Below are 25116 nucleotides of genomic sequence, written 5' to 3' on the forward strand. Positions count from 1 at the left end.
CCTTACTAAGAGTATGAACTCATTTGCTCTGTAGCTAGGCTTGCGACATCTAAAAACCCCTACACAGAAGCAAATGCGGACATGAACAGCACTGGCTGCAGCACTGTAAGCTTCCTCGCACACTCAGAGCAAGTACGTCACAACTGTGAAGTTAGACTTCCTTCTCACAGTGCTGTGGTACAGAATGACCAATAACGTCACAAACGTCCACCATACACAGGTGCAGCACTGCCATTGCTAACAAACCACCCTGACATGTCATCGCCTCAGCCCCAGGCCTCCCAGCCCTCCAGTCGAACTGATGTCAGGACGTCCTCCAGCTGCGCTATTGGTCAGTGCAGCTCAAACAAGCTCTTCCCTCTGACGGTAAGTAGCCCAAGTGACAGGCGTCTTCCTCGTGCGCCTGCAGCGACATGGCGAGCCCCAGGCATGGTTCTGCTGCACTCCCCCGGCACCCACACAGCCCAGGGAAAAATAATCTTCGGAACAACAAGCATTGGACGACGAGTCACCAATTATAGGTCACAAACTCCTCTGCGAGGCTCACAGACAACATCCACAGGTACGAAGTGTACTGTTTATTTATTCTACAGTCACATTGTACACAATTACAAACACCATCAGAAACGACGAGCAGCATATTCAGCATAGAACATCTGGTGTCCCATGATCTGGCAGCAACACTCGGTACAGCCCACAATGCATGAAATGTTATAGCTAAGCCGTCATTTGTGGCCGCAGTGTGGGTGGATGTCGTGTAGCTGGTCACAGTTAGACATTGAACTTCATTTGAAGTGGGATCTTCGCTTTTCATGTCTTTGGCCTTCATTTTTCTACCATATGAAAGCTAGCTGTAACGGTTTTGTTATGTTGCAGATGTTATTGAGTACCTTAAGACCATTATCACTTTGCAGCTGAAAAACATAAGTATTGCACAGTGGGTTTACACTAAGGGATGAGGAGCCAGTGGGTGATCTATAAATTATGCAAAACAAACTATGGAATCCTGGGATCTTCTGTTGCACAAGTAGTGCGCATGTGGCATGCTGAACTGCCTGTTCAAATGTCTGCTACCTGGATTACTTTTAGGAGTATAGATTTGGATAAAAAGTACCCTTAGCAAACCTGAAAGTGAGTTAGACATACACTGGGGTCCAAATCCATAAGGGACGCCCAGACTCTGAAAGTGCTACCGCACCGTACAAATGATAGAAGTGTGTAATACAGAATATATGAACATATGTGTGTAACATAACAGAACGTACCGTATTTATCGGCGTATAACACGCACTTTTTCTCCCTGAAAATAGGGGGCAAATGATGTGTGCGTGTTATACGCCGATATAATGTTAAGGTTTTTTTTTCTGAAATGTCCTCTTAAAATGAGGTGCGTGTTATACGCCGGTGCGTGTTATATGCCGATAAATACGGTATCTAAAAATGTGCAAGGAAACTATTTTAGCAGAAGGGCTGATAAAATATAATCTCCGTCTGGTAGAATAAAGGAGCAATTAATAGCAGGTTACCAACCCTTGGAGGTCTTCAGGTGAGCTTGGCTTGTCCATGCGGCAACCTATGCTTGCGAAGAGTTGGTTTACCTGTGCGGAATGTGCACCTAGAGAGGAGCACAATCTTCCCCCACACTGAGGTAAGTAACTGATAGAACTCACGAAATGTGACTTGTGAGATAAACAATGTTGCCTGCAGTGATAATTTGAGCTGGTCCTTGCAGGTGGCCCACTGGCACTTTATTTGGGGATTGACACTTATTTTTCCCCAACATTCTTTGGTCCAAAGGAAGAGAAAGGAAAACAAAAACGTGGGAAGGAGGAAGAGAAAGACAGAAAAAGAGTAACATACGCAGAAAGCAGAGATGAAAAAGAACATGTGTGAGTGAGTTTGAGCGGTAGGGCGTGTCTGATGATGGGTTTAAGATGCATGAGGGAGAATCAAGGCCACGCAGCCTTGGTATTCAGCACTACAACCTTCTCTAGCGTTGGCGGTCATTTCTGAACAAAAATTTTGGACACCAGCCCTTTTTATTCAAATTTGGGCACCGGCCCTTATTATTTTACAAGTGAACCACTGGTTGCCTGGGGCAATCACATTTGTTTTTTACTTTGAATTGTCGTAGAGCGCTACAAGTCATCTTGCAGAACTCGTGTCAAACTTGTCACTCAGTGAGGTCCATCTCCATGGCAAGCTCCTTGTATCAAACAGAGTGCTTTGAAACTGATATGGCGCGTCACCAGAAATGACTGACATGACAGGAGTGCTGCTCCCTATAGCTCAGATGTAAAAGCAGTGGCCATACCATAACATGTAAACGTGCTGTTTCACTATCCTGCATTTTAGAAATCTCTGAAACGTACATCATACAATTCAATCCTCTGGGTTTGGCGTCTCTCAGGTTCTTGAATCGGAGAGGGTGGAAGAAAATATTAGTCTGTAGATTACCATAGGGCGTGTCATTACCCACCTCTCCGCTCAACCCCAAACCTTAGACAACCAGATCAGAAGGAACCATATGATGTGAAGGAGAACAGAGGTTAATGTACCTGTAGATAACGGGGAAGAGTTCCTAAAGGGAAAGAGTTACTACTGGAGCACCAGGGCTGAAACTGGTTCTGCCCCTTTTCAGACTTCACTGGATATGAGACTGCTCCCCCTACCCCAGCCCTTCCAGCCTGACAGGCCCATCCACCTCAGATCTCTGCCTGAATCCTCCCTCCATGCTTTCTCTCTCACTGTCACCCCCAGAATTCTCTTTCATCACCTCTTTCTTCTTCACTGTCACCACCTCCATGATGTCACAAGAGTGCCTGTCCCTAATGCATGGAAGGAAAAAGCCCTTTCCCCAGATGGTTAGTAATAGGCAGCCCAACTGTAGTGCAGTGTACGTGTCGGCATCCCTGGGCCCCGGTGACACTGCACCTGCCACTTTGTAACCTCTTGTGCCACATTATGCCTGTGTCAGGCATAATGCATGCAAGTGGGCGTTCCAGTGCTAGGAGGCCCACAAAAATGGAGCAATGAAATTTAAAAGATTTCACTGCACCATTTTTGGCGTCATTTTTAGAGCGTGTTCAGACCAGTTGTTAAAATGATGCTCCCATAGTAACCTATGGGCTTCCCTACACTTTGCTGCACCAGGGTCCAAATTGTCGACGTTAGTGTAGTAAAGTGCCACAATAGCGCAGGCGTAGCTCCTCTGCTAGGGCAGAGGAGTGTCCCCACCCCTCCAGCAGCAGCAGCTGCAAACCTTTCACTAAAACACAATAATAAACTATGTTTATTATTGTGTTTTGGTAAAAGTGGTGGGGCCTCAGGCTGTGACGAGCACTGAGAGCACTGCTCTTCACTGAGCATGTATGTTTGGCGGGCCGTCTCAGGCTGACCAAACATACATGCGCAATAGGCTCTCTCCAGCCCGGCACTATATTGCCAGGCTGGAGATAGCAGGCACAGGTGCCCAGTCTGCCTGGGAGTGCATTGGCTGGGTGCTCCGAGCCAATCCTAACACTGCTCTAAGCAGCGTCAGGGTTTGCCGTAGGACAGGCTCCCAGCCTGCAACCTATCTGCAGAGGAGAGGAGAGGAGCGTGACGGCGGCACAGGTAAGTTCTTTTTTAATTAATTCCTCCCACACGCCCCCCTACGAGCCCACCCTGCGTGCACCACCCCGCCCCTTTTCAGTACCGCGAGCCGCTCCTGCAATAGCGTAAACATTTTTGACACTATTGTGCTAACGACCACCATGGTGCGCTGTATCATAAATACGGTGCAAACATGGTGTTTTAGGTGCAGGTAGGGGGCGCAAGAAAAGCGGAGCATACTAGCTGATGCGCCAGGTTTTCTAAAATATGGGCCTTGGTTTCTAATTTACTCTCTCCTGCCATTTCCAGATTACTCTTTCCATTGCCCTCTCAGTTTCCTCGAAGCTGCAATTAGGGACAATTAGTTTGTAAATCAGGAGTAACCAAGAGAACCTCTCATTAGTCACTATGTCAACTTTAGAGGGCCCGAGGGCCTGTGGTGTTTAGTATGTGGTTGGGGAAGCTGCATGGTTTATCATTCCCTGTGGAGCATGCGTAGTTCTCATAAGAACAAGGCTTTTTACCCCGGCTATGCACAGGCATGTGTCCATGTGAGAATAGTCACTTTCTCAATGTTTTTCCTAACAGGATCCCTATTTTCGCCATCTGTCGCGCGCATGATTGAATCCTGAAAAACACTTCTATTCGGACCGCCTCTCCAACACTGTGCTATTCACTTGTGTAATAAATAAATTATGCACAGGCCTGGGTTCTAGTTTCAATCTTTTCTACCACAAAATGTCTTTACATCTTCAGATGGATTGCCCAGCGTGTAATAACTCCCGCAACCCATCTCGCTCCCGTCCGAGAAGCTAACGGACAGAAAACACAGTGTGTTAATAATATCCGAACCATGTATGGCGTTCGCAGATTATCTAGTCTTGAAAATGGTTCCCTCTAGAAAATCGCAGCCGTCTAGAATTCATCCTTTCAAGTTTAAGGACATCATTGCCACTGTATTTGGTAATAGTTTTGCTGTTACTTCCAGCGTGATGAAGCCACGGTACTGTAACTGCAAGTGATATGTATAAAAACAATTTTACAAAATGGGAACTCTCACGCGAATTGCAGTTTTCGGGAGAGGGGTTATTCCAGAGCAAGGTAAATTGGCTCACGTGGGAAAGAATTTGCGCTGCATAAATCAGCGGAACAATGTCGCCACACCGCGGTGAGATTTGAACATAACAGCTGGCTATATTCCGATATGGAAGGCAGCGTGAATTCTCAGACGGTGGGGAGTCCGAGATATCTCATAAATTCGCGGTTGTTACCGAGATTAAGCCAATTTAAAGCTCTACCTGTTTTATCAGCATAGGAATTTAGGCAACTGGCGATAAAGCAATCATACGTGGATCTCGCGAATGCCGTTATGTGAGCTGGCCAGAGTTAAGATTCCCGCTCTCGAACCTAAGTACAACATTAGCACGTGATAATCTCTCCCCAGAACTCGCGGAGTGCGTGTAGGCCCAGGCCACCTGCTCTGCTTAGAGGCCTCAATCGTGCACTCTCCAAGAGATGCGTCTACATTACACAGGCAGTCAGATTTCCGGTCTTGAATCTTGTCGTTACATCTCTCTTTTGTTATTAGCATAGTGTTCATGTATAGCGCTGGTTTTAGTTTTTCGTCAGCTCTGGTCGGAGGTAATTAAGAATTTTAATTTCCGGCTTAATTGTTATTGTTTTGCATTAACGTGCTAACGCGCCCAAAACACCGAGGATAAATGAGGAGAATAAATGAGAAGCTAGAGCACACAACAGCAACATTGCGCCAACGCAGCCAGTACACCAAGGCCCAGGCTGAGAAGCTACGGCACACACCAGCAATGGTGTGCTATGGCACGCTTATCAAAAGCAGACAGCAGCAGAATGTGCTACAGCATGCCAGACTTCTAAGGACCTGGCAGCAAAGCCTCGGAGAAGAGACCAAGCACACATCACCAACAGTGTGCAGATACGTCCAAAATCGAAGGACTGGCTAGGAACAAAGGCACACAGAGAACCGGAGCACAACCACTATGTGTTAATGCGCCCAAAGATCTGAGAACCTGACTGAGAACAAAGCCATGTAGAGAAACTAAGGCACACCCCAGCAGTGGTGTGCTAATGTGCCCAAACATCTGAGGACCAGACAGGGCAAAGGTACATAGAGAAGCTAAAGCACACAACAGCAGTACTGTTTTAACGTTCCAGAACACCTGAGGACCTGACAGAGAAAAAGGCAGGTAGAGAAATTAAAGCACACAAAAGCAACAGTGTTCTAACGTGTCAAAACCTCCAAGGCCCTTAATGAGAACAAAAGCACACAGAGAAACTGAAGAACACACCAGCCAAATTAAACGATTGCCCTTGAGCCACCTAGCTTTTGAGGTTCCTCTGAAACAGAAGGTGATTGTGAAATCCCAAAGATCACCAAACATAGAATGCCAAAGTATCATACATGAAATTCCACAATTAGACTAGAGAAAATGAGGAATGATCAAGTTATTTGTGTTCATAAATTACAATCGCAACAGGACTGAGTGCTTTTTGAAGAAAGGTGGGGTTACTATAGAGCCATTTCTCTACTATGTAAGAACTGCACAACATATCATCTGCAGAAGCCAGATGAAATCCGAATCTTTTATTGGTCTACAGAGAAATCAGTTCTTCCAAGTATACAGATTCTTTCCACAACAGCTGACACATTTTTCATCACATCCGTGACTTTTTCAAGGCTACAGACATGTAACACAACCGGTGCAGTCCAAGCCATGGATTGGTCCTAAGAATAATTCATACGAACCTAGGAACCCGTGGTTAATGCCAGGAGTAGAAAAAATAAGATGTTCCTTCAATAACGCTGTCGTCTGTGTCCAATAGTCATTGTATGAGGTCCGAATAAGGGCCAAGTCTGCCGGTCGAAACACTTGTGTATTGTGAAATGTACAGATTGCGTCTGGACATGATAAATCCCCATTTGAGACACCAAGTCCCTGTAACGCTTCAATGCTTGAACTATGTGATTTTGCTTTATACCAATAAAAGAGTCAGACTTAATCTGGCTTCTACGCATCACTACTATTTGGATTTTAACACTCAGATTCTCACTTTGTATCCAGAGTGCACTTGGTTTCTTTTGTGACTATAGAGGTTCAGTGGATCCAATTGGAGTCACTGATTATTATGACTTCGGTAGTAGGGCAGTAATACTAATACACACCTTACTGACGGATTTTCTTCAGTTGTGTTTTACGTTACAAACTACTGTTTTTAGCTGCAGGACAGGAGGTGCAATCTTCACACCACCACTACCGTCTTCTCCTTAGTGCACCAGTAGATGTTTAACTTTCCCCTTGGTATCGGGTCGAGCCAATTGATAGAGATTCAATTTTAAGAAATAAAATGAAGAAGTTTGTAGATTTAAATACACTCTGATCCTTTTCAAGGTAACAGGAAAGAATGAATCGTGTCCTTGTGATCTATAGCAGAGCAGGTTATGTATGGGCATCGTGGGTACCGAGTTAAAAGGATGCGCGAGGGGCTGCTGAAGATCCTTACTCATAGATATCAAGAATGGTCAGGATCCGAAATGACTCAAAGGACCACCCAGACCTACAAAGGAGTCATAACCCATAACAGCATATTGTTTAGATGATGAAAACACAAGATCAATCTATGCAAGAAGATTTCTATGTGAAGAGTTTCAAACATTTGAGCTGAGAATAGTAATATCAAGGTATGCACAGTCTCTCTGTCAAGGTTGCAAAGGATGCCATCGGTGGACAGTAAAGTGCATCCAACTAAAGAAGAGATGGAAGCTGTCTTCCTGGCCGAGACATGTGCACATGGGTCAAGCAAGATAAAAGAAGTGTGCATAACCACTCGGATGCCAATGTGGCATGTCTTTAGGGCACATGTTTTCACGCCTGAAAGGAACAGCACATGTGGAAGTTGCTACACAGCACTCAGTCTCTGGAGGGACAGAGTTCTGTAACAACTTGGGCTTTTTGCCATTGATTCCGGGAAAGAGAGATTACAAGTTGGGCCACAGCAATCCCAGTCATCAGCCTATAACAGCACTGCTCAACCCGTAATCACACATTTCCCTAAACTACCTGAAAGCTGGGGCTGGGAAAAACACACTTTAATACAAGGGGATAACAATTCAAACTCTGCGGCCACATTTATCAACATGTTGCACTGGCACAAAGTCACCAAAAGTAATGCACACTTGTACAAAATGTTGATTTGTTATAGAATTTCCAGTGCAAAACTTTTTTATGCAGGAAGGTTGCCTAAGAGTAAAACATCGGACACTGCATTAGTTTGTAGCAAGGGGTCGTCCCAAGGGCAGTACATGGGCAGCGGCATGCAACCACCCATCGTTTTTTTAATGCAAAGCTCTATCTATTAAACATTTGTGAACAGTGATTTGGGCCATAAAATGGCGTCCTCGATGGAGGCCCATGGAAGAAGAAAAGCTTTCTTTTCTCCAAACATTTCAGACTTGGCATGTGCACTGTATACTGTACGGTACACAAAGTGGGAAAGGGTTAAAAGTACATCTAAGCATAGTTATTCACTGTAAGAGTTCCGTTCCAGTACAAAACCTATGCTAGACTCATGCAGACATATCTGACTTACGGTGCAAAGATGTGTTTGTTGCGCGAGGCAGTACAAAGTGTACCACTGCTGGGGAAGATGACAGCAGCACTATACCATTATATATATATATATATCATACTGTCCTGCTTTCTTCCTTTCACAAAATGCAATGTTGCAACTTCAGTAGCTGCACCGCATTGCATTAAGCGTGGTAGATCTGCCCCCAGCACAGGAGGGCTCAGACAGAGGGTGCTGCAGTGCTACAGTGTAACTCTGACTGCCACATTACACAGCCTCAAAGGGGGAAACCAATCCGAGCTGTTAATTAGAAACAGAATAGTATTAGCGGGTTGTTGCAAGTAAATTGGCAGAGGGTGTCAGTAATAGAGTGTTTCTATGAGCCTAGCCTGTTTTTTTGTGGCACTATAACTACCAAAAGCACTCTGTTATCTCTTTTCATCCTTCACATCATAGCCGTCACGAGAAGGGAGCGGCCAGGGCTCTTTGCTCAATGCCAGCTCTTTTCAACGCCTCCATGCCCTCTCTTTTAGACCCTGCTCTGCCACTGCTAATTGTATTTATGTATCACACAGTCGTAGACCTTGCCTGCTTTTGTGATATATTGATTACGAGGCAGGTAATACTGGTCAACACTAAGTGGTGTTATATTCTTGAGCTACCTATAAATGTGCCTTAGGGCATTGTTTTCACTTTGAACAACATGCACAAGCTACCAGAAAACCAGAGAGGGGCCCCACATGACATTTTAGATCCAGGCCCCAGAAAAGCTTCTAACAGACTTGCCTCACACCTCTCAGTTGGCTTTCCTGGACTGCTCAGTAACATTAAGAACAGTAAAGGCCCCCCATTCCCTTTGCACCAGCCACGTCGAGTGCATTCAGTCACAGGTAGTGCTAAGGCAAGCCAATATAGGAAGTTTGTTACCACAAATGGTCTAAACCAATTGGCATGATGCTATTCGAGGGATCACCCAAATGATAAAATGTAATTTACCTGGCCCTTCAAAAATATTTACACCATCACTTGAACTCGTTAGAGGCACGCCTGTGACAAAGTATATAGGCAATGCCATAGCAAGGCTTCATACATGCTTGGCTTTGGCTCCTGGTGCATGTCATGTTTGTCAGTGATGGTGCCCAACAAGAGAAAGAGTCTACCTTTGTTATGTGCACCCCTGTCAGATCACACAGAGGTGTTAGTCTGTGGACAGCCTGCATGTTGGTGTAGTGACTGCTTCATATCTAGGTAGAGCTGAGGTTACAACATAGACTAAGGGCCTGATTTAGATCTCGCCGGATGTGTTACGCTGTCATAAGAGTGACTGATATACCGTCCGTCGGAATATAAATCCTCTAGGGAATATGGGATTTATATTTCAGCAGATGGAATGTCTGTCACCGTTGTGACGTAGTAGCCCGTTTGCCGAGAGCTACACCAGGTCTTAAGTGTTTAAGTTGTGCTCATTGTGTGATCCGTGTATACCGACTATGCATAGCCTGTTACTTGCAGTTATTCTGCAAGACCACTCAAGGGCCACAGAAGCCACAGAAAGAGTGTGAACTATTCTGAGAACATAAGTAACATTTTCAGACAAAGCATGTGAATAGTGAATATGATTTCTCTATTTCACTGTGTACCACCAGTGAGTAGTTTATCTTTGGTTTGACTATTGTGCACAGCTCGGTTCTGTTAGAATAGAGCTCTTACCTTCAACTCTGATATGTGTGAGCATTTAATCCTTTCTACACACCTCATCACTCTTCAAGAAAGAGCAGATCATATCTAGTTCTGTGTGATGCTAGAGAACGTCACCTCATCTGTATCACTAGTGAACTGACCATGCCATGCGTATGTCGTTACTGGCCATATCATGCTACTTTCATGTCAGAATGTTGCAGTGTGTCCATTTCACAGTGCAATTCACTTTCCAGAACGGCACATATTTTGCGTTGTGTTATATAACGCTGCATGCCTCATTTATCTTAACATGTATCAACAAACTCTTGCAATGTCAACATGCATCTGAGATTGTGTTCACATTTCCTTAAGCATTTCAGATCTACCCCTCACTGCATGTCCCACAAGGCTCACTTTTTACTCTTGTTCACTTTCACATAGCTCTCAGAGTGTGTGTGTGCGTTTATTTCAGCAAGTGTTAGGTGAAAGTTTCAAGACATTACATGTACCTCTTGGCATTTTACGTGTGCCTTAAGCATATGCCATGTGTGCCTCTGAATGCCACACGGGTTAAATATGTTACATGCACTTCCCAGCGCCTCAAAAGGCATAACATTGGTCTCCGTAGGTCACATCGGCTATGTATGTCCTGCAAACCTCGACATCGATCTGAGGAGGGCACATGGTTCTAAGAATGTCATGTGCACTTCTGTACGTCACTTGTGCCTCAGCACGTTAAGTGTGCTTTGTCATGTCTTACATGCCTGAACTTTTGACAAACCTGCCTTTCTACACAAGTGTACTCAGGCCTCTGCACACATGCATTTTGGAGCACGTATGTTGACTTCTCCCTCCCTCGGGAGCCTCGCGTTGGTCCTGAGCAGCTTTGCCCAGTCAGGCTTGGTCTCAGCTCCAGGGATTGTGACGCCAGCTCAGATCCTGTTAGACATGAGTCGCGTGTTCAATTTCCGGAAGAATGACCTCAGCTTGCAGATCTTGCATTTTTTCTTTTTGTTCTTATTCTTTAGCAGGCCGTCTCCCTGCCCCCACCCATCGCCTTCCTCTTCCTCACTGGCCCACGGCCCCCAGGCGCCCCCATTCAGCTCTGGGTTTCCCCGGGGGTCCTCGGCGGGGTACCTAACAGGCAAGGCAGTCCTGTTATACTGGACCAGTCTCATCAGCAAGGCCTTGACCACATCTGGACGCTGTTCAGACCGGTCATAGCGTTCATAGGGGTCAGCGCTAATGTTGAAGAGCCATATGGACTTGGGCACCCCATCTGTCAGGCGCTCCAGGTTCCACCAGCTCCCAGGAAAGTTGGTCAGTGTCTGTGGGGGTATCCAATCACTGTAGCCTGGATCCCCAGTTAAGAGCTTCCAGTCCCCTACTCGGATGGATGCCTGTACCGCTGTATTCCATACGCCTTGTCCTTCCTCCAGGGAGCCAGACTTGGCATAGTTATACAGTGGGTCAATATTGTGAAGGATCTCTGTCCTTGGAGAAGGCTTTCCCTCGCTAATGGCAGGCCACACGTTGTACCCATCCAGACCTTCTGTATCGGACAGGTTTCCACGTGCCAAAGACACCAGTGTGGGGTACCAGTCTGTGATGTGGACCAGGGCACGGCTGGTGCGCCGCTTGCGCTTCAGGAGGGGGCTGTGGACGAATCCCAGTCCGCGGATGCCCCCTTCCCAATAAGTGCCCTTGCGGCCTCGAAGGGGCCAATTGCTTCCACCAGAGAACGTCTGGCCACCATTGTCACTGGAAAAGACCAAGACAGAGTTGTCATAGTAACCATACTTCTTGAGAGCCCAAGTTATGTTCTTCACTGCCTCATCCATGCAGGTCACCATGGCGGCATACTTGCGACGGGCTACATTGCCCATGTTTCGGTAGCGGTAGATGTACTCCTTGGGAGACTGCAGTGGTGTATGTACTGCCTGGAAGGCCACATAGATGAAGATGGGCTCCTGAGGGTTGTGAGCAGCCAGGATCCTGCTGACCCGCTGTGTGTACAGGAGTGTTGAGTACTTGCCACTCTGGTCCCAGGCTACATTTTCACCTTCATGCAGATCAAAGCCGCAGACACCGGGCCCGTCACAATTGTCATAGGTATAATAATCTACATTACCCGTCAGGGAGCCAAGGAACGTGTCAAAGCCCCTCCTGGTTGGCAGGCACTCCTTCTTGTAGAAGCCTAGATGCCACTTGCCCACCATGTGAGTGGAGTATCCGGCTTCCTGCAGTTTCTGTGGCAAAGTGACTTGATTGAGGGGTAGGCAGTTGGGTTGGCGCGGGCGTATAATGGAATGCTGGAGGCCCGTGTGGATTTGATATCTGAGAAGAAAGCACAAATAAGATCATAAGCTGAAATCTAATTCGATCAGACACAATACACCTACAAGTGCTTTCTGAAGTACTCTATCAACCGTTCCGCGTAGCGCTCCAAACAGATCATCAGCTCACCCCAAAAGACTTTAATATCTTTCTCCAGCAGCTCTTCATGTAAAATCCAAAGGCCATCCAGAGTCCCACAGACCGCACCCCCACTTCATTAGCTCTAAGAAATATTGGATCGTATCAAAACACTGTCATATAGCCCCCCAAAAACGTATCAAATGGGACGTAAAAAACATTCTCAGAAACTTCTACAAATTAAAATATGCCGTCATAAAACCTCTAAACGTCCATAAATTAGCCACAAGAAAATCAGTCTGCAACAGACCCTCAAATAGCCTGCAAAATACCTGGCACCCCCCCAATAGATCTTCATATTGACTCAGCAGACCTTCGAAAGACGTTCACATATCCCCAAAATGATTAAATTGTAACCACAGCACTGCCTCAATCCGCTCCAACACATGCCACCTCATTGCCCACTCAACTGTCATATAGTCCTGCGAGACTCTCACTTGAAGCCACAATACCGTACAGAACCTCCAAAACCCATTCCCTTAGGACCGAACAGACTATAGCCTAGCTCCAGTAGAATTTCTCATTAGTTCTCAACTTCTCAAAAGTGTTCCACATAGCATTCAAAAACCCTCACATATTGGCACAGTTCCTCACATACGTCTAATAAACTTTGCATACTCCTAGCAGGATCTCATATAGTTTTTAACCATGCCTAATATAGCCGCAAAAGAAACTCACATGCCCTCAACAGACCCTCGCATAAAGTTGCATACCAGCTATCAACATACCTGTATATAGTCCCAATATAATCCTAAAGTGCTTCGTGTCACCCATGGTTTAGCCCCACGAGACCAATCCCTGGACTCCAGTAGACAGACACATGGCTCCTAAAGGAGCATACACATCCAAGCCTTGCCCACAAATATCTTCACATAGCTCTAAATAAAGGTTAATGCAGGCCTCCAACAATGTGATATGCTTCCCTCAAAAGAAATTCAACAAGCTTTCAGAGCCCCACCAGATCTTCATGTTACCTCAATAGATTCTCAAATAGACCAACATTACCATAGAATAGGCCAAACAGACCCTTTCATTGCCTCACTCTACCAATAAAACCCTATCTATTATCAAAGCACCCCAGCAGATGACCAAATGCCCCAAAGGACCCTCAGAGAACCCCTAACAGACTCCGCCCCCCCGAGAACCACAAATGCATCACATATTTCCCAAAAATGTATTAGCCTTCAATAGCCCCTCACAAATCTCTTGTGAACATTTTGTATAGACTCCAACAGTGCCTCATAAAATACACTCCCATTCAACTAAGGTCAGTCTTATGATCACAACAACTGACCACCCATAGCTTTGAAAGGCTTCCTACCTCTTCTGTACAGCATCTCTAACTGCTGGACCAAGAGCTCAAAACTACAGGATTGTGGAACTACGGAAATGTGTAAGATCAAAAGGCATTTACATTCACACCAATCTCCACAAACCAGTTTTACACCAAACATTGAACAAACACTCTATTGTCTTCAAGCAACCAGACACTCACAAATAACTCACAATATAGACTTGTGGGCTTCTGGCAAGCACAAAAAAGATCCCAGAAAGACAATGTTCTACGAAGCAATAATAATAGCAGTTAGTGCTCTACAGATATGAATAGGATGACAAAAGATAAACTATAACTATAGATCTCTCAGGTTTAGTGTGCCCACATGTGCAAACCCCTTCCCCGAGCCCCTGCTTCCCTCCCTGAAATTGCCTGTGAATAGAATCCACCATTATGAAGGGTAGGCCTAGACCAGGGTTCTGCAAAGTCGGTCCTGGAGAGCCGGGTCCATGCCAGGTTTTTAGCATATCCACGTTTAGAAAAAAGATGTTTCAGAAATCTACATTTGTCTAAATGTGGATATGCTAAAAATCTGGCATGGACCCGGCTCTCCAGGTCCAACTTTGCAGAACTCTGGCCTAGTCTGATCTGATTGTGGGAAGTGTTATCTCATCCACACAAAGGCACCCACACCACAGAACATGCAGTGTCATAAATCTACAACACAACTGTAAAGCAGGTAATATGGGACGTATTAGTTTCGCTGGCTTACAAGGTAAAAAGAACAAGTAGAAAAGTAACAGTCCGATGCTATGCCAGGAAATGTGAGCGCCTTTAACCTTCCACTGAAACGGGACTCTGAGATTCAGACCACAGAGCCCTGAAAAAGGACCAAGGCCCAAGAATTCCCAAGAACTCACCTCCTGGCTACTCCCACGCAAGTTGTGCACTGTTGCTTTGATTGAATCTTTGTACTCATTTTTCCAATGAACAATGCACAGGATACACATTACAGATGCAACACCGGTAACGCGAGGGAAGAAATAAACATATCACATACCGTTAAGGCAACATATGGTAATAATGTGTTCCCCGTCCGCATCCCTTGCGTAGAATCGGAGTTGGACGAATGTATAGGGTACCGGTGGGGCCGGTGTCTGAAGTCTAGCAATGACAACAGTAACTGTAGGAGGAAAGGAGGGCATGTATTTGTAATTGGTAGTGACCAAAGGAATGGGGCAGAGGGGGGCCATATGGCGTGATGGGGAGTCATTGGGGATCATAACGTGTGCAGCAAAATGGTAGTAGGAATTCCGTGGCCCGTGAGTGGGGTATAGTATGGGGGCCTCAGGTGCAGTGTTCCAGAAGGTTAGATAGTGAGTCGGGGTCGGTTTTTTACATAAGATAGGCTGTGCATGGGTGCCAGCGGGCAAGGCAACAATTGGGCTGAGTCTGTGAATGGCAAGCTAGGAAGGAGTAGGAGGTGTGCCAGTCTGTAGTCAGGGAAGGGGTAGGGTTTGCGGGTAAGTCCGTCACACTCTGTCTCGCATAAAGTTGCCCCAGATATCAGTAAATGAGTGTTCCTGGTCATTCAGCCGGTAGATGAGGCGTTCATGCGCCGCTGTGAACGCCACCCTCTCCAGCCAGTCCGGAGTTGGGACATTGGGTGTAGGCCACCGACAGAGTAACCATAATTTAGCCGCTGATAAAAACAGAGGCAATACAAAGGGATTTGTGCACGGTAAGAGTAGGCAAGCCTCGGGTGTCACGCAGAATCGCCATCGGAGGGGAGCAGTATGCCCCAAGGTGCCCCCCAAGGAGACAGTAGACCCCATCCCAGAAGCTCTTGTGTGCTGGGCAGGACCAGAGGATGTGAAGTATGTTGCAGACTGGGTGGCAACAGCCCCAGCAGTCTGATGTGGGTGTCAGGTACACCCTATGTAGCTTAGCCGGGGACCTATGCCAGTCTTGTAGCACCTAAAAGTAACAAAACTTCATCTAAGCGTCTCTTATGCCCCTATTATAGAAGATTGGAACACGTGCCCACTGTGCTGGGGAGAACTCAAGTTACAACTGAGCCTCCCATCAGTTCTTGAAATGTTCCATTGGCGCAGAGAACAGTTTAGATGCCAGATGACTGAAGATGCCAGAGACAACTTTTTATAGGTGTCCCATCGCACCATGGAGTGAGGATGAGGGAGAGGACAAATCTTCCATGTGGGGTTGGAAGAGAAGACAGCGTCGAAGCAGGAGGTATCTCCAAAAATGGGAGCATGGAAGATGAAATTCTGCAGTGAGGTTCTTGAAGGGTTAAGAGGACCCTCCGACAGCAAGTGATTTATTTCCAGAATTCCTGCATGACTCCAGTCTAACCAATATAGTGATGAATGGCCGATGGTGATGGCTCCATGTACCACAGAAGCGGGCTCAAATGCAATAACCATCTTCTTGTATGAGAGTATGGGTCATTTTCCAGCTCATATTCATCTCCAGCAGTATCAGGATTTGTGGATCGCACAAAGCCCGCGGGCAAGCATACAGAACTGTGAGTATAGGGGTGTTGTGTATGTGGCGCTCAGTCTTGACCCAGAGAGGTAGTTTAGCATACTGGCAAAGGTAATATGTCATCTGCGACAAGTGTTGGGCTCTGTAGTAGGGACGGAAGTGGGGGAGGTGTAGGCCTCCAGAGGACATGTTGGCATATAGTTTAGAAGATGCCAGTCTCTGGGGCAGATGGCTCCAGGTGTATGTGCATATGGAATGCAGCAGCGAAAGGAGGCTGGCTGGTATGTTGAAGGGAAGCAGGCCAAATACATAGTTAAAACTTGGGCCATCACCATCTTAACCGTTTGGACTCTCCCCCATAAGGACAATTGGAACTGGAGCACCGACCACTTGGTAAAGTCCTGTGTGGTGGATGCATGAAAACGTCTGATAGGGCCCCACTGAGCCCAGATCTCTCCTGTCCAAGCCAGTTTTTAGGTTGAGCCTGTGACAACGCATGTGCTACTTGCGCATGCGCTCTCACTTGCAAGACTATTGTGCATAACAAACGGCTTGCAACCCACATATTGCTTCCCATTCGTGGGCTTCTTTGTCACTCCTCTTTGGTGCCTCCTTATTGACCATCTCAGGCTAAGCCATCACTTTCCCTCCTGGAGTATGGACCAAGCACAGGCTGATTCCACTTAATCAGTGGTCATCCACTGCTCGAGCTTGGATTGAGGTACTATTTCTTCTCCCTCCCCCTCCCCCTTGTGCCTGGTGTTTTTTATCCCTACCACCCTCTCGATGTTGCTGCCTCTCAAAAGTTATTTATTCCTGTTTTTGGTAGTGTTACATAGTGCCAACTCAAGTGCTTTACAAGAGCAGCAATTACATTTTTTTTTTTTATTGGACACAGAGATATTACATTAAGCAAAATTATATTCATGTAATTTTTGTTTAGGCGGGATCACAGAATGTTGAACTGAAACCAAGACTCGAACCTGGCTCCCCAGTTCCAAGGCTGGCAGCCCCGGCTCTATTGCCACATCCTCTCCCGTGATGAATGTTAATTGTTTCCTGCTGTTTTGTGTGCAGTGTTATATACTGAAAACTCTAGCACTTTACAAGAGAACCATTTACATTCAGTGTTATATAGCGCAAACTTGAGCATTTTACAAGAGCTTTTATACCTCTAATTTAAACAAACATTGGCAAAGCCAACAGATCGCGCGTATGAGAGCTACTGGCTTTAGCAATGTTTTGTAGCAAGGTTATACAACAGTGAGGATGCTTTGCAGTGTGGCTAAAACTCACTTAAGAAAGCTTTTTAACCACACCGCAAAGCATCCGTGTTGCTGTACAACATGGCTATAAAACATTGGCAAAGCCAATAGCGCTCATAGGCGACACCTATTGGCTTTGCCAATGCTTGTTAGGCTCTGGGGAAGGGGCCATGGCTTCTCCACTCAAAGCTGGGTGAACTGACAGGCAGTCTCTGATCTCATGTTCGGTTTACAAATTTCTTCCATCATATGGCACAGTATTTGAATACTGCAATCTACCCACAGGTTTCCCAGAGAGACCTATGAAGTTTAAACATGATCATGTTAAATGTATCCAGATGTAATCTCTCCTCATAGGAGAGAAGGGTGGAAGAGGCACTCCTTCTCTCTACAGGGTCCAGGACTGTGACGCTCACAAGCCTTGTTGGTTAAGCAGTCTGCCTCATATCTAAACGTTATCAATTTGACTCAGAAGCAGATGCCCCATCCGTCTGGTTAGACCCGCATCACGAGAGCTGGAGGGACAGTGCGGGGAGGGGGAGCTTTACAAATGATGTCATCAGCCACCATCATCAAGAGGTTCAGCGTGAGGTCCGTGCTTCAGAACAGGGATACTCCCAGGCTGGAGGAGCCTTGTGTGCAAAAGTGTACTTTTTTGTTTGTGCCTAACTAAAGACCAGACAAAACCAGCTGCTCTTCAGGAGGTGATCCCTGGAGAGGACAGCTCAGCTCGCAGACGTCATGTGATTAGCTCACAGTCAGCAGGGAGATAGGGTTTAATTGCTGCCACAAGCCCTAAACAAAACCTCTCTCCACCCACTAGGCTCCTCCTTCGAGAACCCTACAGGCCTCACCAAAGAGATCTCTTTGTCTTCCCTTCTTTCACTTCCTCTCTCCTCTAAAGTTCTTCCATGGTTTGCCTTTATTTCTTTCCTTCGATGTTCCTTTCTTTGTTTCTCTATTTCTCAAACAATCCATACATCTTTCCCATATTTGCTATTGTAATATTTGCTGCTTTAGGTCCAAAGAGAAGGCCCTGTACTCTGTCTCTTTCTCTTTAAAGTGGTCATGACAGTTTGGTTTACTTCTCATATCCCGAAAACGCAGCAGTTTTGCACTGGTGAGCGGACAACCCTGTATCACAGTGCTTAATTTGTAAATTAAAACGTGCCAGTGCCCTATCCTCTCAAACTTGCGGCAGCTGCAATTAAATGAGCGAACACGGAATAGTAAGGCTGCCAAATCCGGAAGCCATCTTGGGCCTCTTCAATCCATTTAAAGCCACTCCCTGCCCCTTCAGCCCACTCTTGCAGCTTTCTGCTTTCTCCCATTGAGACGCTTTTTCATTTTTCTCTTCCTCCATCTTTCCCATATGTGTCTTTTGCTCACAGAAAATGTTTGAGACAGAAAAATAAGTGCCGGACTTAAAAATAAGTGCCGGTGCTCCGCACCGGAAACAACAAGCCCAAATTAAGCACTGTATCAGCATCTGCGGTGACCGATCAGAGCAAAATGCCATTTATGGGGACCGCCCAGTTCAGAACAAGCTGTGCACTGACTGAAAAGTATCTTTTGTACTTGCTGTTCTGTGCTAATAGCTGGCAAAAGCGCACGGTCACGAGATCAAACGTGCTGAGTCATCTGTGCAGTGCACGTTGCCCTGGGATAGGGCCAGCTGGTACGCAGGTCAGCATCCTCTCCAAACCTAACGGAGGGCATCAGCGCTGAGGCCCGCTGATGGTGAGGTTTCACGTCCATCAGCTCTACCTGTATACTACTGTGTGACTGCCTCGGGTTCAAAGCAGCAGAGGCTTCTTGGCGCTTCTTTTTTTTACTTTCCATGTGTAAGGCATGTAAGTAATCCAATCACAGACTCCTGAACATGGAAGGGGTACAGCATACCACAACTCAAGCTGGGGCCTCTGCAGGGACTCTCTGCCTCTCTCTTCAACCCACGCCCCGGGGTACCGGCCCCACGTCTTCACACATCCAGGGCTCTCCGCCCCTCCCGCCAGTGCTGGAGGGTCATCCTTTGCTGTTAACATAAAAACCGTATTTCTACCACACTGGCGGGTCACAATCGGGAGTCTCTCTCTCTCTCTCTCTCTCTTGGTCTCGCTCTCTCTCTCTCTCCCTCTCTCTCTCCCCACTCCGAGGAGTCCTTCATCACATGTTAACACACACAGGGTCTCCCCTCAGCCCACTCGAGGGCCTTCACAGGGGGGCGCAGCCACTCGGGCTAACTGACCCCGCGCTCCTGCTTTACCTCACAACAACAGGTGATGAGCGCAGGATAAATAAATATAAGACAAAAATACATGTAAAAAGTCCTTTGGTTTGAGCAATGAGAAAGCGAGGGGTTTTGCTGGAGCCACTGAAGCCAGTGTAAGGGAAGCAGCTTCTCTGCAGAGGACACCTCTACAAAGCATGCCCAGTGTTTGCGACTTACACTGCACTGCCTCCTCTGACTAGAAACAGCAGCACCCTGTAGACATGTGTGCAAGGAGCGCGTGACTCTAGCCTGGGCTCCTGCAGCCCCAGACGGGAGGGGGCAGGAGTGTCTGCTATCCAGGGAAGTCACCAGGTCCACTGAGCAGCAGGAGAGCCGAGGTCAGAGGAGCGCAGAGACTGATGTGGGACTGCAGCGAAAGGGGAGACCTGTTCTTTGTTCCACATTACACAATGTTATTCTCACGTGCTTACACATTTATTATTCTGAATCGTCACTGGCAGATTTCTAAGTAGCCCACGCTATAGAGTTCAACAATTCCATAGCGTGGGCTACTTCAGGTCAGAGTTGAGATGCATTGAAAGAGCTGTGTGTGAGTGTCTGGCCTCGAATTGTAAGTATGCTACTTATGAGGACTGAGGCACATTGGCACAGCTGTGCAGAGATTTTAATATTGAAACAACAATGTTGCTACTCAGCATTGGGGTGCACTTACAATTTCCGGGTGGGGGTCAAAGTACAGAAATCTAACGCCCAAGAGAGATAGAGGTCGGAGTGGAGGTGCATTGGAAAAGTTGTCTGTGGACTATGAAGGATGCCACAGGTTAGGAGTGGTGTCCTCTGGCTTTGTGGGGGCAGCTGCGTGTCACCGGGGCAGTGTCCAGGGCAGATTCTGCACTACGGCCATCGTCCGCACTGCCGATTCACGATGCCAACCGGCCACACGAAAGTACCAAACTGCAACACATAGTTTAAAAAGCGCGGGTTGCGTTCTGCTGTGGCAAAGGGAGCACTCAAAAGGCAAGGTCATACTTTCATCTGGCGCTCCGAAAAATCCTTGCACAACAACTAGCGGGGAGACCCCTTTTAATGACTACTACTGTTGCTTTGTAGCCTGGATAGGGAAGTTTTATTGGGGTGGATCAGAGAAAAGGTTGTGGTGAGGCATGAAGTGCGGAAGAGAGTGAAGCGGTAAAGGAGAGTGAGTGAAGAGGTAAAGGAGAGTGAGTGAAGAGGTAAAGGAGAGTGAGTGAAGCGGTAAAGGAGAGTGAGTGAAGCGGTAAAGGAGAGTGAGTGAAGAGGTAAAGGAGAGAGAGAGAGCGAGGGAGGGAGCTAGAGAGAGAGAGAGCGCGAGAGCTACGTCTTCCAGTACAGGGACAGGTGCATAGCAGAGGTTAACGCGCCAGGGAGAAAGAAGAGCGGTAAGAAAAGGGCTCATGTCTGTGGATTATGGCTAAGGAAGGTAAAACCAGGACTACATTTTATTTAAAAAAAAAATAGAGGACCCGCCCTGTTTTTTAAGCAAAATTGCTTGGAGTGACTCCTTCCAGGTATTTCCTCTGCCTCCCCTGTTTATTTCTAGGAGGCTTTTCCTCTCGGGCCGAGACCCAGGCATGTTTTCCTCTCTTTCTCACGCCCGGGGCCATTTCTTCTCCTGCCCAGGCCCAGGCGAGTTTGCCTTTCAGTGTCACAGACCTGGGCCCTTAGCTCTCCTTCTCGCACACGTCTCTGCCTCAACGTCTCACACTCAGCCTTTCCTGCCATTACCAAGGGTCTCTGCCTCTCCTGCCAAAATACCGTGACCTCTGCACCTCCTGTCACAAGCAGTGTTCTGTTCCTCTCCAGAGTCCTTTCCTCAATTAATAGCCCCTGTCTCTGGTGCCCAAACTTAGAGGGTCCCTCCCGCAATTCTGTTGTGGTTTCTGTCTAAACTGCCCACCCCCGGTGGTCTCTCCTTCTCCAGCCCATAGCCAGGGACCTCTGCCTCTCCTTTCCACACCTAGGTGTTCCCCCAAGCGAGTCGTCGCCTCTTCTCACACCGAGAGGGCATGCCCTCCGGTGTCGATCCCCAGCACTCACCCTCTCCTTCTCGGAACCCGTGGTCTCTTCCGCTCCTGTGCCGCACACAGGGTCCCCCCTGCCTCTCCTGTCCGCACCCTGGGGTCCCAGCCTCGCACACCCACACTGATGGGTCGCTGCTCCTCACAGGAGGGTCTCGGCTCCCCCTGCCCACACCCAGAGGCCTCTCCCTGACCTCACTCGCCTCACCTGCCCGTGATGAGCTGGCTCCTCGACGGGGTGCAGATGGGCTGGATGTAGTAATTCTCCAGCTTCACCCCCTCTGCGGCCAGTCGGTCTATGGTGGGCGTCTGGATGTCCGAGCCGTGGTAGCCCACGTCGTGGAAGCCCTGGTCATCGGTCAGGATGAAGATGATGTGAGGTGGCCTTGAGTGGGCCAATAGGCTTGGGGGCGCCTCCAGGAGCTCGGCCGCGCTGTCCCCCAGCAGGTTAGGCTTCACCCAGTCCCAGGACATGTAGCCGAAGCTCAGGAGGCTCGCCAGAGAGAAGCCGGTGAGGGCATAGACGGCCATGGTGGGCAGCACGAGGTGGCAGCTGGGCACCTCCTAGGGCGAGAGAATCTCTAGCCTACAGTCTCCTGGCATCGGGTGTGGACCTCCCCAGGTGGGTTAAGATTGTTCGCCGCGGGTACGACGTGTTTCACGGATTTCAAGTCGAACTTGGCCCGTCCCTTGGTGAAGACGATGTCAGAGGGCTCTCTTCCGTACGCAACCTTTAGGTGACGCAAACTTTGATATATCTGGAGGCTCCTTCGAGGACCAGAAGACAAAGTCGTTGATAAGTCTTGGTTTATGGTTCTCTCGGGCGTGTGAGCACAATACTTGCCCTCGAGCCCTTCTATTGTAGGGTTATTGTCCTGGGGTACCAGTAGAATTGGCATTCAGTGTCAGTAATGTAGCGGGTTAAAGTACCTGTTGTGGAGATCTGGGAGCAACGTCAAGGTCACAGGTTGAAATCACGAAGAGGTTCGTTCAATGTTTCTTCCTTCTAAAGTTCATGAAAACATAGTACAATGCAGAGCAACAGTGTTGTGGAACTTAGTACAGTACGCACGACGGTGTCTATTACTATCAGCGTATGAAAGCTGTTACTAAGTCGAGTATATCCATCAGTGCCGGAGAGTCCAGGGCTGCTGCGCCCCTGGTGCCGGCGCTGGTTCGAGGCTGAGTCCCTCTGTCACGCACGTGCTTTCTTCCAGTGTCAGGGGGTCACTGGATCCCTCTTTCCAAGCACCTCTCACCATACCGGCGCCTTAACCCTGGTTGGAAGCGTCCCTCCCACGCCTTCCAGTTGTCACTCCCTCGGAGCGCCTCTCAGGACGCGCTCGAAGGCCGAGCTCACAGCCTCCACGGAGCCTCGAGCCCTCCTCGAACCCAGGACACCACCAGCTCTCCTACAACGGAGCATCATCTATCTATACTGCAGCTTCCAGGGCAAGGAGTAACTTTTATCATCTCTTTTCACAGCCCCTGTAGGATCTTGGAAGGAGGCGGCCCTGAGGAGCAGAGGGGGCTCCCGGCTGGTCTTTGTCCAGAGCCAGCTGTCAGAGGGGGAGAAGGAGAGAGAATAAAAGGAGGAGGGCCTGGGTCCAGGCTGCAACATCTGCCCCTTAAATGCAGCCCGGTTTACTGCGAGCCGGGAACTCCTCCCAGGGCTTGCAAAACTTTGGCAGCTCCTCCTGCGAGGTCCTAGCGGGTCTCGTGTTGTTAGAGATTCGTGAATCCAGGCTATAGCGGTTGCTCTGGGCTGTGCGGGGAGGGGTTGCTTCTGAGAATGTGCGCTGCTCAACCTCATAATGGCCCCCTTGGGCTGGCGGATTTGTTCTTCAGTGTACAATAAGTACTCGAGTTTGAAGCCACTTCTGTAATTAAACAAACAGCTTTCTCCACATACAAGAAAATCAGCAACTCTGTCGCCTTTAACCACATTCTCACTTGGAAATCAAGGCTGCAATTAACAGAGACAAAAAGAACATATGATGAGACAAAAAAGAACAGAGGATGTACAGAATGCGGAACAAATCAAACATTCACCCCAAGTTACAGACTTGCCATGCTACCCCAGTTTGGACCCAGCCATATGCAAATCAGTTGTGACCCTACTCACCGGGGAACAGTCCAGCCCAAGCTGCCACACCAGGTCTTCCCTGGACCAGAAACAAGCATCCTGGGACCAGTTTTGGGATATCGCCCCTCATCAGCCAGGCTAGCTTGAATCTGGTGGCATAGTAAGCACGTGACCCATGTGTGGGCATACCCTTCCCACTTACGGCAACAAATGCAAAAAGAACAGATGATGGACAGAATGCGGAATAAATAAACCAGTTACCCTCAGTCACAGATCTGGGCTTAATCCATCAGTTATTTTTCTTGCCATTTTATACCAGTTTGGACCCAGCCATATGCAAATCAGTCTTGAACCTGCTTTCCATGGGAACATTCCAGCCCAAGCTGCCAGCCAGGTCCTCCCTGGTCCAGAAGCAAGCACACTGGGACCATTTTCAGGGTACCACACCTCATCTGCCGGGCTAGCTTGAACCCAGTGGTATATCGAGCACGGGATCCACGTGCAAGATATAGTGCTTAGAAATTTATTTAATTTGATGATTATATAAACAAGAAAATTCCACTGATATGTGTTTACATGGTTCAATGTTCTTGTTGCGGATTTTACCTATTCTGCTTCCAACTTCAATATTACACCATGTGTCTGCACTAGAAAGAAAACTTGTCTAATATACCCTAATTCGAATCAGTTTCTTGACAGTGCTGGGATGTTGCAAAAAGTCATGATTTAACACGAAAGACTGGCCGCTGTAAAATATAACATAATAGCCAAATTACTTGTTATCATGAAGGGGCATTACATCTTCTGCTCGTGTATTTTTAAGGATCACATTTTTTTAATGTTTGTTAACCTAAAAGTTGTCAGATAGTGAATGTAAATGTCAGTATGCAGACCATAAAAGTCAAACCAGCTTGAATAATCCTCAATGCACTTTTTAATTGATCGTATTTATTATTTTGAAGTTTTTGCTGTATCCAGGATAGGAAAGTGCCAGTTAGAGATCTTGTTGGCTCAAAAATCCAGAAGAAACTGGAAATCAATGCCACACTCTAATTGGTTCAGGCTCAAAGTTCCACCCTTATTATATCGATTGACATGGCAGACCCGAATGAGTGCAGTCTTTGCCATACTCTTACCTCTCCCTTATCCAGTCATTGAAGTTTGTGATGAAGTCAGGTCTTAGAGCCATACATCAAAAGTGGAAAAGCTGTGACTTCAGAATCCCTAATAAATGGTGATAATGAATACACACTGTTTTTGGAATTATTTAGGGCCTGACTTAGACCTGGCGGAGGCTAATACTCCGCCGCAAACGCGACAGATATCCTGTCCACCGTTTTACA

The 25116-nt window shown here is 47.4% G+C and overlaps 1 protein-coding gene across 1 annotated transcript; it reads right to left on the bottom strand.

The window, feature by feature from the left end:
• Positions 1 to 563: 563 nt before the first annotated feature.
• Positions 564 to 23333, bottom strand: ARSI (arylsulfatase family member I). The gene is made up of 2 exons (XM_069199541.1): positions 21896 to 23333; positions 564 to 12213 (listed from the first exon to the last, which is right to left on the bottom strand). The coding sequence occupies exons 1-2, from the start codon at positions 22216 to 22218 to the stop codon at positions 10809 to 10811; spliced, it is 1728 nt and encodes a 575-aa protein (XP_069055642.1). The 5' UTR covers positions 22219 to 23333; the 3' UTR covers positions 564 to 10808.
• Between the last annotated feature and the right edge of the window lie 1783 nt (positions 23334 to 25116).

This window comes from Pleurodeles waltl, chromosome 7 (assembly GCF_031143425.1).
Source record: "Pleurodeles waltl isolate 20211129_DDA chromosome 7, aPleWal1.hap1.20221129, whole genome shotgun sequence".
Taxonomy (NCBI): Eukaryota; Metazoa; Chordata; class Amphibia; order Caudata; family Salamandridae; genus Pleurodeles; species Pleurodeles waltl.

Bases quoted from the DNA above. Each gene is read 5' to 3' on its own strand.
- ARSI (XM_069199541.1), bottom strand. From the start codon at position 22,218: ATGGCCGTCTATGCCCTCACCGGCTTCTCTCTGGCGAGCCTCCTGAGC. The intron at 12,214-21,895 runs GTGAGGCGAGTG...CTTTCTTCTCAG, and splicing joins AGCCAGCTCATCACGGGCAG to ATATCAAATCCACACGGGCC.